Genomic DNA, 14,859 nt, shown 5'->3' with positions numbered 1-14,859 from the left:
TGCTGATTTAAAGTCCATTGGATATAAACTGAGGAGTGGGATAGCTGGGTTAAACAGTGGTTTCATTCCATGTTTTCTGAGGAATCTTCATATTGTTTTCCAGAGTGGTTGCACCAATGCAGTCCCCTTTGGGTAGCTTTTGGGTATTTTTTTTTAGTTTGTACCTTTTGGTATTTCAGGAATGCCGATGTCATGATAACCCATTTTGGAGTATATAAGGATAAAAGAAAATTAAGTGAACTCACCACTGTGTTCCTTGGGTCCTGAGTTCTTTTGCCAATCTGCTGCCTTCTCTCTACTGTTTGCATTTTTTTTTTTTTGAGGTGGATACTGGGGATTTAACCCAGGGGGGCTTTACCACTAAGTCACATCCCCAGCCCACTTTTATTTTTTATTTTGAACCAGGTCTCATTAAGTTGCTTAGGGACTCATTAATTTGCTGAGGCTGGCCTCAAACTTGAGATACTCCTGTCTAAGCCTCCTGAGTTGTTAGGATTACAGGTACATGCCACCATGCCTGACTGTTCATAATTTTCATATGTTTGTTTTTATATAGGACAGTGGGAGTGTTTAGCTGTACATAGCTAGAGAAATAATGAAAATAAGGATTACCCTCTCTCTTCAGTGAAGTCTATTGTCACATCTTTACAACTTTAATGTTAATTCTTGGCCAGTATTATATGTTAAATAATCACTGACATAATGGAACCCAGTTTGGGGCTTGTCTTTTTTACTTTGAACACAGTAATATTTTGATTATCTATAGTTCTATAACAAAGTTGACTATATTAATCTTTCTTTTAAAGCTTTTCCTTTTTGTTTCTTGCTTAACAAGTCTTATTCCTACCCCAAGATAACAAAGATAATTTACATTTCATTGTGAATTTTGGGCTAGTCAGCTTTCTGTTAATGTAACAAAATACCTGAGATAAACAGTTTATTTTTTAAAAGATTCACTTGGGCTCAAAATTTTGGAGGGTTCAGCCTGTGATGGGTTGGCCTCATTGCTTATGGTGGGCTGTGGTGAGGCAGCACATCATGGTGGGAGTACCTGGCAGAGCAAAACCACTTGGCCTCACCAGCCAGGAAGGAACAGGGAATGTGGAACAAGGGGTACACACAATCCCAAAGAGTAAGGACCTCTCACTCGGTCTGATCTGGTATTGTGTATTCAGTTCTATTTTGTTTATTTTACATAAATATCCCACTATCTTAATTGTTGTAGCTTTGTAGTATGTCTCATTATTTAGTAGTCATTTCAGCTGATCAAAGTTCTGTTAAATCTCTATTGGAATTGCTGCTAAAACATTGAATCTATAGATATGTTTAGGGAGAATTGGCATCTTTACCATTGTGAATATGTTTTTTTCACTACTTAGACTTTTTTTAAAAAAAGATTTTTAGATCGGACATTGAATTCAGAGGAGCTTTACCACTGAGCTACATATCCAGTTATTCCCATTCCAGTTGCCCCCAAGAAGGTCTGGCTGTTACCCAGGCTCACTTTAAACATGTGATCCCCTTACCTCAGCCTCCCATGTAGCTAGGGTAACAGGTGCCACCATGCCTGGCATTTAAATGCTTTCAAATATAACTTAACATTCTCCACAGTGATATTTAGACATCTTTTAAAATTTATTCTTAATTAATATATTTGTGTTGCTGTTATTAAGTGGATTGATTCTTTATTTACTTGGTGGTGCTGAGGATCAAATCTAGGGCCTCACATAGACTAGGCCTGCACTCTACTGTTGCACAGCATTTCTAGCCCCAAACGAATTTTATTAATTAAAATTTTTGTTTCCTACTTGATATAAAATTGGCCTTTGAATTATTTTGTGTTGGTTCTTTTTTTTAATATTTTTTAGTTGTAGATGGACACAATACCTTTATTTTATTTGTTTATTTTTTTGTGGTGCCAGGGATCGAACCCAATACCTCCTACATGCTAGGCAAGCACTCTATCATTGGACCCACAATGCTGGCCCCTGTGTTGGTTCTTTTTTTTTTTTTTTTTAAAGAGAGAGGAGAGAGAGAGAGAGAATTTTTAATATTTATTTTTTAGTTTTTCGGCAGACACAACATCTTTGTTTTGTATGTGGTGCTGGGGATCGAACCCGGGCCGCACGCATGCCAGGCGAGCGCGCTACCGCTTGAGCCACATCCCCAGCCCCTGTGTTGGTTCTTATATGCTATATTTTAAAATGTATTGCAAGCTCTTCTAAGCTCATATTAGATTTTAATGTACTTACTATTTATTGTTTTACTATACATTATGGAAGAGGATTGTTTTCTCCTAAAGCAATGCCATTTGCATTTTTGTTAAAGGGAAACAGAATAGTGTTTCATATTATCCTGTCAAAGTTTTAACACAAAATGTTTGTGCTCCACTCCCAGAAATTTTGATTCTGTAGGTCTAAAGAGAACCACAGTTCCTTGTTCATTTAAAAATCTATGTGGTTCTGTACATTTCTGTTTAAAACCACTGCCAGGGAAGTTGCTAAACAGTAAATGTAGTAGCTAATGGGGGTGTCTATTTTAGGAGAGGGCATATCATTTAAAATTATGAACATTTAAGCATCATTTAATATTTTGAGTATGATATATGTAAATAAAAATATATACATAAAATGAATTGCTTATGAACTTAAATAGGCATGAATTTTATATGAATGGACATTGTAGAAGAACCCAGTTACATTGTAGATGTGTTGTTTAGTACTCAGTATATTATATTAAAACTTAAAATGTGATTTTGTCTTTCCTAGTTGGAGTCATTCGATGCCCAGTATGCAGCCAAGAATGTGCAGAGAGACACATCATAGATAATTTTTTTGTCAAGGATACTACTGAGGTTCCCAGCAGTACAGTAGAAAAGTCTAATCAGGTAAGTGGATAATTTTGAGCTTTGAGCTTTTGCCAGCTATTGATGAGGTGCCTAAAATCCTGGAGGGCTCAAATGAAAGGAGCCAAATTTTAGACCATTAATTTATGAAGGTGTATAGAATTTTTAAGTATATAAATAATAATGAATGGTTCAATTTAAACACAGCACAGACACCCATGATTACATCCCTGTATTCCCCATCCTCTCCAGAGAAAAACATTATTCTATATTTGACAATATTTCATTTCTTTATACTTAAATATATATTGTCAATTAGATTTTAATTTCAATCTCCTTTTTCACTTTTTTTCTGTTCTAATGATACCTATGAAATACATCATGTCTTTGATTAGTGAGGAGTCTGCTTTTGTTAGGAAAGCTATTTTTTCTATATGGTATTATTTTAAAAGCCTCATTTGGTAGCATTGTCCCAGGCATTGGATTTAGAGATACAATGGTATCTTCTTTCCTACTTTCATAACCTATATAGAACATTTCTATTGGCCACTTAAATCTGGACGTCAGGTCCCTAAGGAAGATCCTTGGTACTGTAACTAGGGTTAGGTTAGCCACACTGAGATAGGCATATTTGTCTACTTGTGGAACATGATTCATCAGTGATTCCTCTAGGCAGTTCCTTTCATTTGTAACAGAAGATCTGGAGAGGAACTAAATTTGGTTAGGAACTAAATTTGGTTAGGGAAACATGATTATTAGTTGTTTTTATCAGAAATTTGTTTAGTGCACATGCTTATTTTCTGTGATCTTTTTTTCATTTTTAGCTTTTTGTTTCTAAAGGGAAGTACAGGAATGCACGGGTTACTTTATAAATGAGCATAGCCATTACTAATTAAAATTATTTTTGTACCAGGCATGTAGCTCAGTTATGGACCTTTTGCCTAGCATGTGCAAGGCCTTGAGTTCTAACTTGAACACCACAAAATAAAAGTCTTTTTGTTGTTTCAAAGGTATTTACAGTTATTCCTTAATATGAACTTTCATTAAAGGCCAAAATTGCACTTTCTTCACGGGTACTTTCTAATTATTGTGAATCAGCTTTCAAGAATGGAAATGGGTTGGGGGTATAGCTCATTGGCACAGTATATGCTTAGCATGCTTCGGTTCCTGGGTTCAGCCTCCATCACCCAAAGGGAAAAAAGAAAAAATGGCATTGGTTTTGAAGACCATAATATGGGTCCTATGGGTGCTCATCACCATTGGGTTAGTCATTTTTTCTAGGTCTTTCGTGGTAATAATCTAACAAATCTTTTTATTAGAAAGAAAGACAATGTAAGTATTTATCTATTTCTAAGTCAAATTTAGAATTAATAGGGTTGTACTTTTTTATTTTATATGTGTATCTCTTCTATTCTGGAAACATTGGTTCTTTATTAAATTGGCCATAATTATTTTCTCCAGGAAAAATAAATATCCACTATACATTATACGAGTATATTATATTTGTCTTGGCGCAACAAGGAACTATTTTAATTCTTAAAATGAATTGTTAACTAGCTATAAAATTGATTTCTGTAAAGATCAAAAGAAAGTTCTTTAAGTATTCACCAAGGGAGTAACTTTTGGGAAGCAGCTGAGGAAACAAAAGCAAAAGATGGCATTATTTAAAGAGGAAGGATTTTGTGGAATGTCACCATGGCTGGTGCTGGGTCTGAGTCTTCAGCTTGGAACTCAGATCTCTAAACCCTTGGTGCTGGTGTCTCTGAAGTAGGTTGCAAGAAAACTGGTTCTAGAAGTATTGGTTAAACTCCCAACTAGAGCTGACTATTTCTATAAGAAGGAACTGGTACTCCTGGGGGAAAGTAGCATTGTCAGGAATGATGTTCCACAGAATTCACAAGCAGAGAGCTAACTGCAAGCCTCAAGTCTCCTCTTCTGACGTTGCAACTTCCTTGCAGACTGTCGCGACCCCTCGCCAGCAAGGGAAAACACAACACAGGATTCTTCTTTCAGCAGTTTATTCAGGCCTTGATTCAAGTATCATCTTCTAGCGACCCATGCCCGCCACGCCCAAGCACAGCCTAATAAAGCCTCCTGCATACCAATCCTAAGCTGCCACGTGGATCTTTCTCATAGGGTGGTAAGGGATTGCGCGCCAATTCTCCATAAAAGGAGTTGTTTATCACAGGCCACAGTGGAAGCCGGCGCCATCTTCTAATNTTGAGGCTATTGAGAATGGGGTAGTTTTCCTCATTTCCCTTTCTGAGGATTTGTCACTGGTACACAGAAATTCCTTTTTTTTTTTTAAATGGGTGTTTATTTTATATCCTGCTACTTTGCTGAATTCGTTTTACTAGTTCAAGAAGTTTTCTGGTGGAACTTTTAGGGTTCCTGGTATAGAATCATATCAAGAGCAAATAGTGCCAATTTGAGTTCTTCTTTTCCTATGTGTATCCCTTTAATTTCCTTGGTCTAATCTCTCTGGCCAGTGTTTCAAAAGAATTATGTTAAATAGAGGTGGTGAAAGAGGGCATCCCTGTCTTGTTCCAGTTTTTAGAGGGAATGCCTTCAATTTTTCTCCATTTAGAATGATGTTGGCCTAAGGCTTAGCATAGATAGCCTTTACAATGTTGAGATATGTTCCTGTTATCCCTTAAGTTTTTCGATCCTCAGCACCACATACAAACAAAGATGTTGTGTCCGCCAAATACTAAAAAATAAATATTAAAAAATTCTCTCTCTCCCTCTCTCTCACTCTCTCTTAAAAAAAAAAAAACATGTAAAGGTGCTGTATTTTGTCAAATGCTTTTTCTGCATCTATTGGGATGATCATATGATTCTTATATTTGAGTCTATTGATATGATGAATTACATTTATTGATTTCAAGTAGGATGAATCCCACTTGATCATGGTGCACGATCTTTTTGATATGTTTTTGTATTCGATTTGCCAGAATGTTATTGAGAATGTTTGCATCTCTGTTCATTAGAGATATTGGTCTGAAGTCTTCTTCTTTCTTTGATGTGTCTTTGCCTGGTTTAGGAATCAGAGTGATATTGGCCTGAGAGATTGAGTTTGTAAGTACTCCCTCTTTTTCTATTTCCTGAAATAAATTGGAGAGTGTTGGTATTAGTTCTTCTTTAAAGGTCTGGTAGAACTCAGCTGTGTATCCGTCTGGTCCAAGGCTTTTCCTGGTTGGTAGACTTTTGATGGTGCCTGGTATCTCATCACTTGAAATTGATCTGTTTAAATTGTGTATATCATCCTGATTCAATTTGGGCAAATTATATGACTCTAGAAATTTCTTGATGCCTTCAATATTTTCTATTTTATTCTGTCTTCTGCTACTTTGGGTGTTGATTTGTTCTTCTTTTTCTAGGGCTTTGAGATGTAGTATGAGGTCATTTATTGACTTTTTCTTCTTTTAAGGAATGAACTCCATGCAATGAACTTTCCTCTTAGAACTGCTTTCATAGTATCCCAGAGATTTCAATATGTTGTATCTGTCTTCTCATTCACCCCTAAGAACTTTTTAAATCCTCCTTGATGTCTTCTGTAACCCAATGTTCATTCAGTAGCATATTATTTAGTTTCCAGGTGTTGGAGTGGATTTTATTTCTTATTTTATCATTGATTTCTAATTTCATTCCATTATGATCTGATAGAATGCAGGGTAGTATCTCTACTTTTAAAGAAGGATCCATGTGCTGCTGAGATAAAAGTATATTCTCTCGTTGAAGGTTGGAATATTCTATATATGTTGGTTAAGTCTAAGTTATTGATCGTATTTTTGAGTTCTGTAGTTTCTTTGTTCAGCTTTTTTTTGGAAGATCTATCTAGTGATGAAAGAGGTGTGTTAAAGTCACCCAAAATTATTGTGTTGTGGTCTATTTGACTCTTGAAATTGAGAAGGGTTTGTTTGATGAACATAGATGCTCTATTGTTTGGGGCATATATATTTATAATTGCTAAGTTTTGTTGGTGTATGATTCCCTTGAGCAGTATGTAGTGACCTTCTTTATCCTTTTTGATTGAGTTTAGTTTGAAGTCTACTTTATTTGGTATGAGGATGGAAACCCTTACATTCTTCCGCAGTCCATGTGAATGGTATGATTTTTTCCAACCCTTCACCTCCAGTCTGAATGTCTTTTTCTATGAGTCTCTTGTAGGCAGTATATTGTTTTTTGTTTTTTGTTTTTTTAATCCAATCTTTTGATTGGTGACTTTGTACCGTTAACATTCCAGGGTTATTATTAACACATGATTTTTATTCCCAGCCACTTTTATTTATTTTTGGTATTTAACTGACTTGGTTTCTCCTCTGACTAGATTTTCCTTTAGTGTAATCCCTCCCTCTGCTGATTTTCATCACTGTTTTTCATTTCCTCTTCTTGGAATATTTTGCTGAGGGTGTTCTGTAGTGCAGGCTTTCTAGTTGTAAATTCTTTTAACTTTTGTTTATCATGGTAGGTTTTTATTTCATCATCAAATCTAAAGCTTAATTTTGCTGGATATAAGATTCTTGATTGGCATCCATTTTCTTTCAGAGCTTGATATATGTTTTCCACTATATCCTGGCTTTGAGGGTCTGGGTTGCAAAATCTGCTGAGATACAAATTCTTCTTCCCATATATGTGATCTGATTCCTCTTTCTAGCAGCCTTTAAAATTCTATCCTTATTCTGTATGGTAGGCATTTTCATTATAATGTGCCTTGGTGTAGATCTGTTGTAATTTTGTACATTCGGTGTCCTCTAAGCCTCTTGTATTTGTTTTTCCAATTTGTTCTTCATGCTTGGGAAATTTTCTGATATTATCTCATTGAAGAGATTATGCATTCCTTTGGTTTGAAGCTCTGTGCCTTCCTCTATCCCAATAAAAAATAGATTTGGTTTTTTAATGTTGTCCCATAATTCTTGGATATTCTGTCCAGGGTTTCTAACTTTCTTCACTGATCAACTTTATTTTCCAGATTGTATACTGTGTCATCATTATCTGATGTTCTTTCTTCCAAGTGATCTAGTCTGTAGGTTATGCTTTCAATTGAGTTTTTTATTTGATTTATTGTATCCTTCATTTCAAGGATTTCTGGTTTGTTTGGGTTTTTTGTTGTTGTTTTCAGGGTCTCTCTCTCTCTCTCTCTCTCTCTCTCTCTCTCTCTCTCTCAGTAATCTTTTGCTACCAGTATTTGCTCCCTTATCTCATTGTTGGAGTGATCCATTTTTGCTTGTATTTGCTCATTTAGGTCATTGTTTAATTCACAGATCATTTAATTATGAACCTTCTGAACTCCTTCTCTGACATTTCATCAACTTTGCACTGTCCATGGGTTGTTATTATAGCGTCCTGGTTTGTTTGGGGCACTTTCCTCCCTTGTTTTTTCATGGTGTCTATGTGTCTTCCTTTCTTACAGTGTGGATCTGAGATATTACAGTTTCTCCCCTATATTCTTGTAGTACCCGTACAGATTGTCTGTACCTCACCGTGATGTTGGGCTTCCAGACCCTGATGGTGTCCCTCAGTGGATGCTACTGCATCTTGGATATGGGACCTGCGTAAGTTGGAGTGGGTGTATCTGGGCCACTGGGCTTGACCCCCAGTGGTAGTTTGCTGGTCGGAAAGGCGATCCTGTGCCAGAGGCTAGGCTCTGGCAAGTGTCTGCCCCACCAGGAAAGGGGTGGACCAGGCCTGCTGTGCACCTGGGCCCTGCAGAGGCTGGTTTCGGTGGATCTGGGCTGCTAGGCTCTACCTCCCAAGGTAGTGTGGTGATCGGAAGGGACAGTCCTGCTCCAAAGGCTAGGCTCTGAAGGTGTCTGCCCCACTGGGGGAAGGGTGAACTGGGCCTATGGAGAACCTGGATCTTGAGTGGGCTGGAGTTGGTGGTCTGGGCTGGATCTCAGCTCCCGCCTTAGTCCATTGGTCAGAAGGGGCGGTTCTGCACCAGAGGCTAGGCTCCAGCGAGTGTCTGCCCCACAGGGAAATGGGTGGACCTAGGCCACTGGTGCGCCTGGGCCCCACAGAGGCAGGTGTTGATATCCTTTTGTTTTTAATACCATATGATATATTACTGGGGGGGGGGGTGTTGACCGGGGATTGAATTTAAGGGCTCTGGACCACTGAGCCACATCCCTGGTCCTATTATGTATTTTATTTAGAGACAGGGTCTCACTGAGTTGCTTAGTGCCTCAATTTTGCTGAGGCTGACTTTGAACTCTCAATCCTCCTGCCTCAGCTTCCCAAGCCACTGGGATTACAGGTGTGTGCCACCGTGCCTAGCCTGTACTTGTTAAATAAAAAAATCCACTTCATTGCATTTTTCTTAAATATAAGTATTTACATACTTTTCCTGCTTTTAAAAGTATTTGCATAATGTATAAGAAATTTCTTCTGATCAGTGTATATACACATTCCACATTAATTTTGTAGCCTTTCTGGAGATTATATTTTAGGTGACATCTTTGTGGAGGTGGTAGTTGAAGGTAAGTAGATGTGATCAGTCTGCAGATTAAAGACTTATGTACAGAATCAGAGGGAAAACAGTAGTAGATGGGATCTAGCGGGGCATTCAGGGAAAAAAGAGGATTGGCAGATATTACGGAATCCAAAATCATTTAAAATCACTTGATTTTTAGTAAGTAGGCATTTGTGGTGTCAAACAATGCTAGACATTTTAAAGGTGATAACAGCTGAGATTTTGCTATTTGGAAATTATTCAGGTATTTGGAATTTGGTAACCCCTGAGTGAAGAAAAAATATTTTTTTCTTCCTAACCACAAATAAGATAATGAGAACTGCTTATATGTTGTTTGACCTTAATATCTGTACCCTACCCAGACATTGGTACAGTTACACAAGTTAGAAACATAAATGCTATCTCGTCTTTACCTCACATACCCAATGCATCATCCAAACCAGTTTTACTTTCTAACTTTCCCTCACACCCATTCTCTTCTCATCTCCATTTCTTTCTGCCACCCCTCACCTGCATCACTGCAAAACCTCCTAGTTTATCTTTATGCAGAAATGTTCCTTTTCTAATCTTTTCTCCACCTCACAGCAATATTGACTTTAAAATGTAAGATATGGCCATTCTACTTTCTTACTTAAAAAGCTTTCAATAGACTTCTCCAAAGACCAACATTATCATGTGACCTGCTTAATCTGGCCCTATCCTGCCTCACCACTAGCTCCTCCTCTTGCCAGTTATCCCTTGATCTCTGTACTTGAGTCATACTTGCTTTCTTTTAGTTCTTTGAATTTGCTATATTCTTCTTGTCTACAGTCTTTTGTTCATGTTCTTTTGTCTTCCTAGAAGACTTTTCAACTTTCATATCTTGATGTAATAGGATCTTTTTAGGAAAAGCTTTCTCTGGATACTCCTTCCTGTTGTTTTCTTCAGACTTCCAAATGTAATTCAATGAGAACAGTTTCTCCATCAGATACTCTTATAATTTCTCATATATTTTCTTTATGACAATTTTAAATAGTTTTATATGAGTGTGATTATTCCAGCAATGTATGCTTGCTTCACAGATATACTTGTGATCTTTACAGCTACTCTGTAAATTCAGTTACCACCCTCATTTTAGAAATAAGTAGTATATTGTGCCCAAGAGCACTTAGTTAATAGGTGTGTATGTTGGGGGGGATGAGATTCTAACCTGTGAGACTGTAGGCAGGGACTGTATTTGCTTTTCCTAATTCTTCTATTCCAACACCTAGTACAGTGCCTGGAATATTTAGTATATTAAACTAAGGAGAAAATATAACAACACTTACCTATGTTTAATGTTTCCATATCGTATGCATATAATTCATTACATAATGTCAATTTAAATTTGCAAACACTGTTGGGAACAGGAAAGACAATAGAACGAATAAGACATAACTTCCCTATGTTCATATATGAATACACAACCATTGTAACTCCACATTATGTACAACCACAAGAATGGGAAGTTACACTCTATATATGTATGACATGTCAAAATACATTCTACGGTCATGTATAACTAAAAATGAACAATTTTTTTAAAAAGGAAAAAAAAACCTGAGTCTAGTTTGGTTGGTGTATCATTTATGTTTAACTAGTAGATGAGCAACTTTTCATTTTTCTCAAAGATTTATGTGACATGCTTGCTTTATCATCAGGTGTGTACAAGCTGTGAAGACAATGCTGAAGCTAATGGGTTTTGTGTAGAGTGTGTTGAATGGCTGTGCAAGACATGTATTAGAGCTCATCAGAGAGTGAAGTTCACAAAAGATCACACTGTCAGACAGAAAGAGGAAGTATCTCCAGGTAATAAATCAGTTCCCTTTGTTCATTCATTCCCTATCTCTCCCAATGTACTTCCTTATGTTGATTTATTTGAATACATTTGTAAGCATTAAATGTGCTCTTACTTTTTAATATAGAGGTCAATATTGTTATTGAAATTGGACTACTTATAAATGTTGGTAAGCATGAATTAGTTAATACAATCCTCCTTCCTCACATTCATACTCCCAAACTCCTGCTAGTATAATTATCTTAATTTGGTATGAATATGGAGCAAATGAAAATTTAAAAAGTTGGGTTTTCTTATTTTCTCATCTCTAAAGTGATAAGGAATGGACCTAAACATTTATAGCTCTCTTCCTTCTAATATTTTGGTAGTAAACCTGCTTTGTGATATTTTCATGATATACAGATAGCCAAAGAAGCTTTGATTTTTATGTAATTATGGTTTTTGAGGTTTTTTTGTGTTGTAAACTTTTAAAGTAACATTCACTGAAATAGATGTTTTATTTTAGTAAAATATTTGTAACTTAAAATTTATCTTTTAAAATATTTTTAAATATACAATCCAGCAGCATTAATTACATTTACAATGCTATGCAGCCATAACCATTATCTATTTCCTTTGGTATCTGGCTTATTTCATTTAGCATATTTTAAGGGTTCATACATTTCATAGTGTCTCAGAACTTAATTCCTTTTTATGGCTCATTATTATATTTTTATTTAAAATTTGTTTTGCTGCTTTTTATTCTGCAAGTGAACTAGTACAAATTTGCATGCCTACTCTGTATTCTGGGAACTTGGCTAGGAACGAAAATGAAAGAAGATATATATTTCCTGCACTCTAGAACTTTATAGTATAATAAGACTATAGCAAAATAAACAATTGTAGTTTGGCCTACCAAGTGCTATTGTTAGTACATGAAAGGACTAACAACCTCAGATTTGGGGATTTAGGTTGGAGGCTAGATAACTCCAATTGAAAGAGCTGCATCTATGGAAACAGAAGATTTTCTTCATGGCATCGAGGTTACATTTGATAGTGGGCCATAAAATTTCCTCAACAGATTTTAGCAGTTTAGATGTGGGTATAGAGAAGGGTTGGATGCATGTAGAGTTTGGGTTTAGCTGGACAGTGTAAGAGATACATTGTGATGACATTTTGAAGGATTTTTAAATTTTAACTGGATAAAGAAAAGAAATAGTGTTGGTTGATAGGGTGATAGAGTGTTAGTTGGTTAGGGACTAGCCACTGAGATGCAGGAAGAGCTGTAACTAAGAATTAGAAAGCTGCACATGGTGGTACACGCTTGTAATCTCAGCTACTCAGGAGACTATTGTTGTTATAGTCGTTGATACTAGGGATTGAACCCAGAGCACTTAACCACTGAGCCACATCCCCAGCCCTTTTTATGTTTTATTTTGAGACAGGGTCTCTCTGAGTTGCTCAAGATCTCACTGAGTTGCTGAGGCTGGCTTTGTACTGGTGATCTTTCTGCCTCATCCTCATGAGCCGCTGGGATTACAGGTGTGCCCCACCACACCTGACAGATTATATTTTATCTAATTAACCTGTTTTATATTTTTTAGTTCATCAATCACAATTCTCTTAGATGACCTTAGTTTTATATTAAATTCTAGGACTAACTTTGTTGAGATATATACTTGGCCCTCATTTTCCTTTGCTTACTTATAAATACAAGTGCTTAAAGTTTGAGTTATACTTTACCACTTTGATTTCTGCCATTTTTAAAATATCCTGCATGTATAGTTACCAAGCAATTGAAGATACATGAATTTTTGTGTTTGCTTGTTTTCAAAACTACTTTGGTAGGTCTATAAATGTCCGTGATGTATGTTAAATGCAAAAAGAAGTTGTTTAACATTGTGATTATTATGAATCTAAGAATTCTTTAAAAGAACAAAATAATTTTCTTAGTGTTTTGGTTTTATTAGTTTCTATTTTTAACTTATTGGATTATGATCATGAAAATGTGAATCTTTTAATTCATTCTCTTTGCTAGTATACACAAAAGGATTTTTTAAGGATTTAGAAGTATATCAAAATAAATTTTTAGTGAATCAAAGATTTAAATACAAAATGAAAACCTTAAAAGGTATATCATGAAAGGAAAAACAAACATTTTTTATAACTATAGACTTTGTAGATAGTTTCTTAAAAACTGAAACCATTAAATATATCTGTTTAGAAAAACAACACCTTAAGAGAAGTTAAACTGGGAAAAATGTTTGAAGATCTTAGGCAGGCAATTTACTAAGTTCGTATGCAAGTCAACAAGAAAGCAAATTGGAAAGAAAATTTGTAGGAGTTATTAGCAGACAGTTCTTCCTTTTTTTGTAAATGCTGAGGTCAAACCTCAGGTCTCTTGCATTCTGGGTAAGTGCTGTCTCAGCTATATCCCCAGTCCAGCCAACAACTTTTTTAAAAATATTTTTTAGTTATCAATGGACCTTTATTTTATTTGTTTATATGCAGTGCTGAGAATCAAACCCAATGCCTCACAAGTGCTCTACCACTGAGCCATAAGTCCAGCCCCCCAGCCAACAAAAATTTTTAAAAGAAATATAAATGGCTGATGACTGAAGTTATTCAACTTCAGTTGTTAAAGAAATTTATCCTAAAATGTTGCTATTTTTCTCTCTCCCTTTCTCATCTATTGGCACGATTTAAAAATATGGAGAATATCCCCTACCAATATTCTCTACTCCATAAAAATATAGAAAATACCCTCTCTATATAAATTGGTTCTATTTTGAGGGGGTCATTTAGTTATTTCTATCTAAAATTACCCTTTGACCTAACAATTTTAGCACTAGGAATTTATTTTATGGAAACACTCAAGTGATTTATTGCTCTGTATGTGTTTTTCAGCATTTTCATACGATATTGAGAAATGAGGACCTTGCACTAGCACATGGTTTGCCCATTTGATGGAATGTTATACAATTAATAAATACATCTACCTCATTCTTATTTACTTACACAGAAAGGTATCTAAGAGTTAAGGGAGAAAAAGAATATCTTACATAACAATGTGTGTCATGTCACTAAATTTTATATCCTCTCTCCCCTGCCCTATTTTGAGGGGGAGGTACTGGGGATTGAATTCAGGGCTGCTCTAACAATGAGCTACATCTCCAGTCCTTTTTACTTTTATTTTGAGACTGGATCTCACTATGCTGGGTTTGCAATTCTCCTGCCGTAGCTTTCCAGGGAGCTGGAATTACAGATGTGTACCACCATGCCCAGCGCATTTTTTTATTTTATAAAACAAAACACTGCATGTTTTAGTCAGCTTTTTAGCTGCTGTGACCAAAAGGCGCAACAAAAACAATTTTAGAGGAAGAAGAATTTATTTGGGGGCTTATGGTTGCAGAGGGCTCAGTCCATAGGCAGCCAACTCCATTCCTCAGGGCCTGAGGTAAGGTAGAATATCAAGGTGGATGTGTGCGACAGAAAACAGCTCCGAACATCACACTAGGAAGCAAAGAGACACTACACTTACCTAAACTAAATCCCCCAAAGACATGCCCCCAATGACCCATCTCTTCTAGCCATACCCTACTTGCCTATAGTTACTATTCAGTTAGTCCCTATTAGGGGATTAATGCACTGATAAAGTACATTAATCTCATTTTACCTACAAACTTTGTTGCATCATCTCACACATAAACTTTTTTTGGGGGGTACCTAATATCTAAGCTATAACAC

The 14,859-nt window shown here is 36.1% G+C and overlaps 1 protein-coding gene across 2 annotated transcripts in view; it reads left to right on the top strand.

Moving 5' to 3' along the window:
* Trim24 (tripartite motif containing 24) overlaps positions 1 to 14,859 on the top strand; it is a 102,706-nt gene that overhangs the window by 36,197 nt on the left and 51,650 nt on the right. For both annotated transcript variants that reach the window (XM_015493789.2, XM_015493790.2), the window contains exons 3-4: positions 2,769 to 2,887; positions 10,997 to 11,144. In XM_015493789.2, the coding sequence (XP_015349275.1) occupies positions 2,769 to 2,887; positions 10,997 to 11,144 (267 nt within the window). The remainder of the gene's footprint in view (positions 1 to 2,768; positions 2,888 to 10,996; positions 11,145 to 14,859) is intronic.

Source organism: Marmota marmota, unplaced genomic scaffold, assembly GCF_001458135.2.
Source record: "Marmota marmota marmota unplaced genomic scaffold, marMar, whole genome shotgun sequence".
Taxonomy (NCBI): Eukaryota; Metazoa; Chordata; class Mammalia; order Rodentia; family Sciuridae; genus Marmota; species Marmota marmota.
This window is presented reverse-complemented; position numbering and strand designations above follow the sequence as displayed.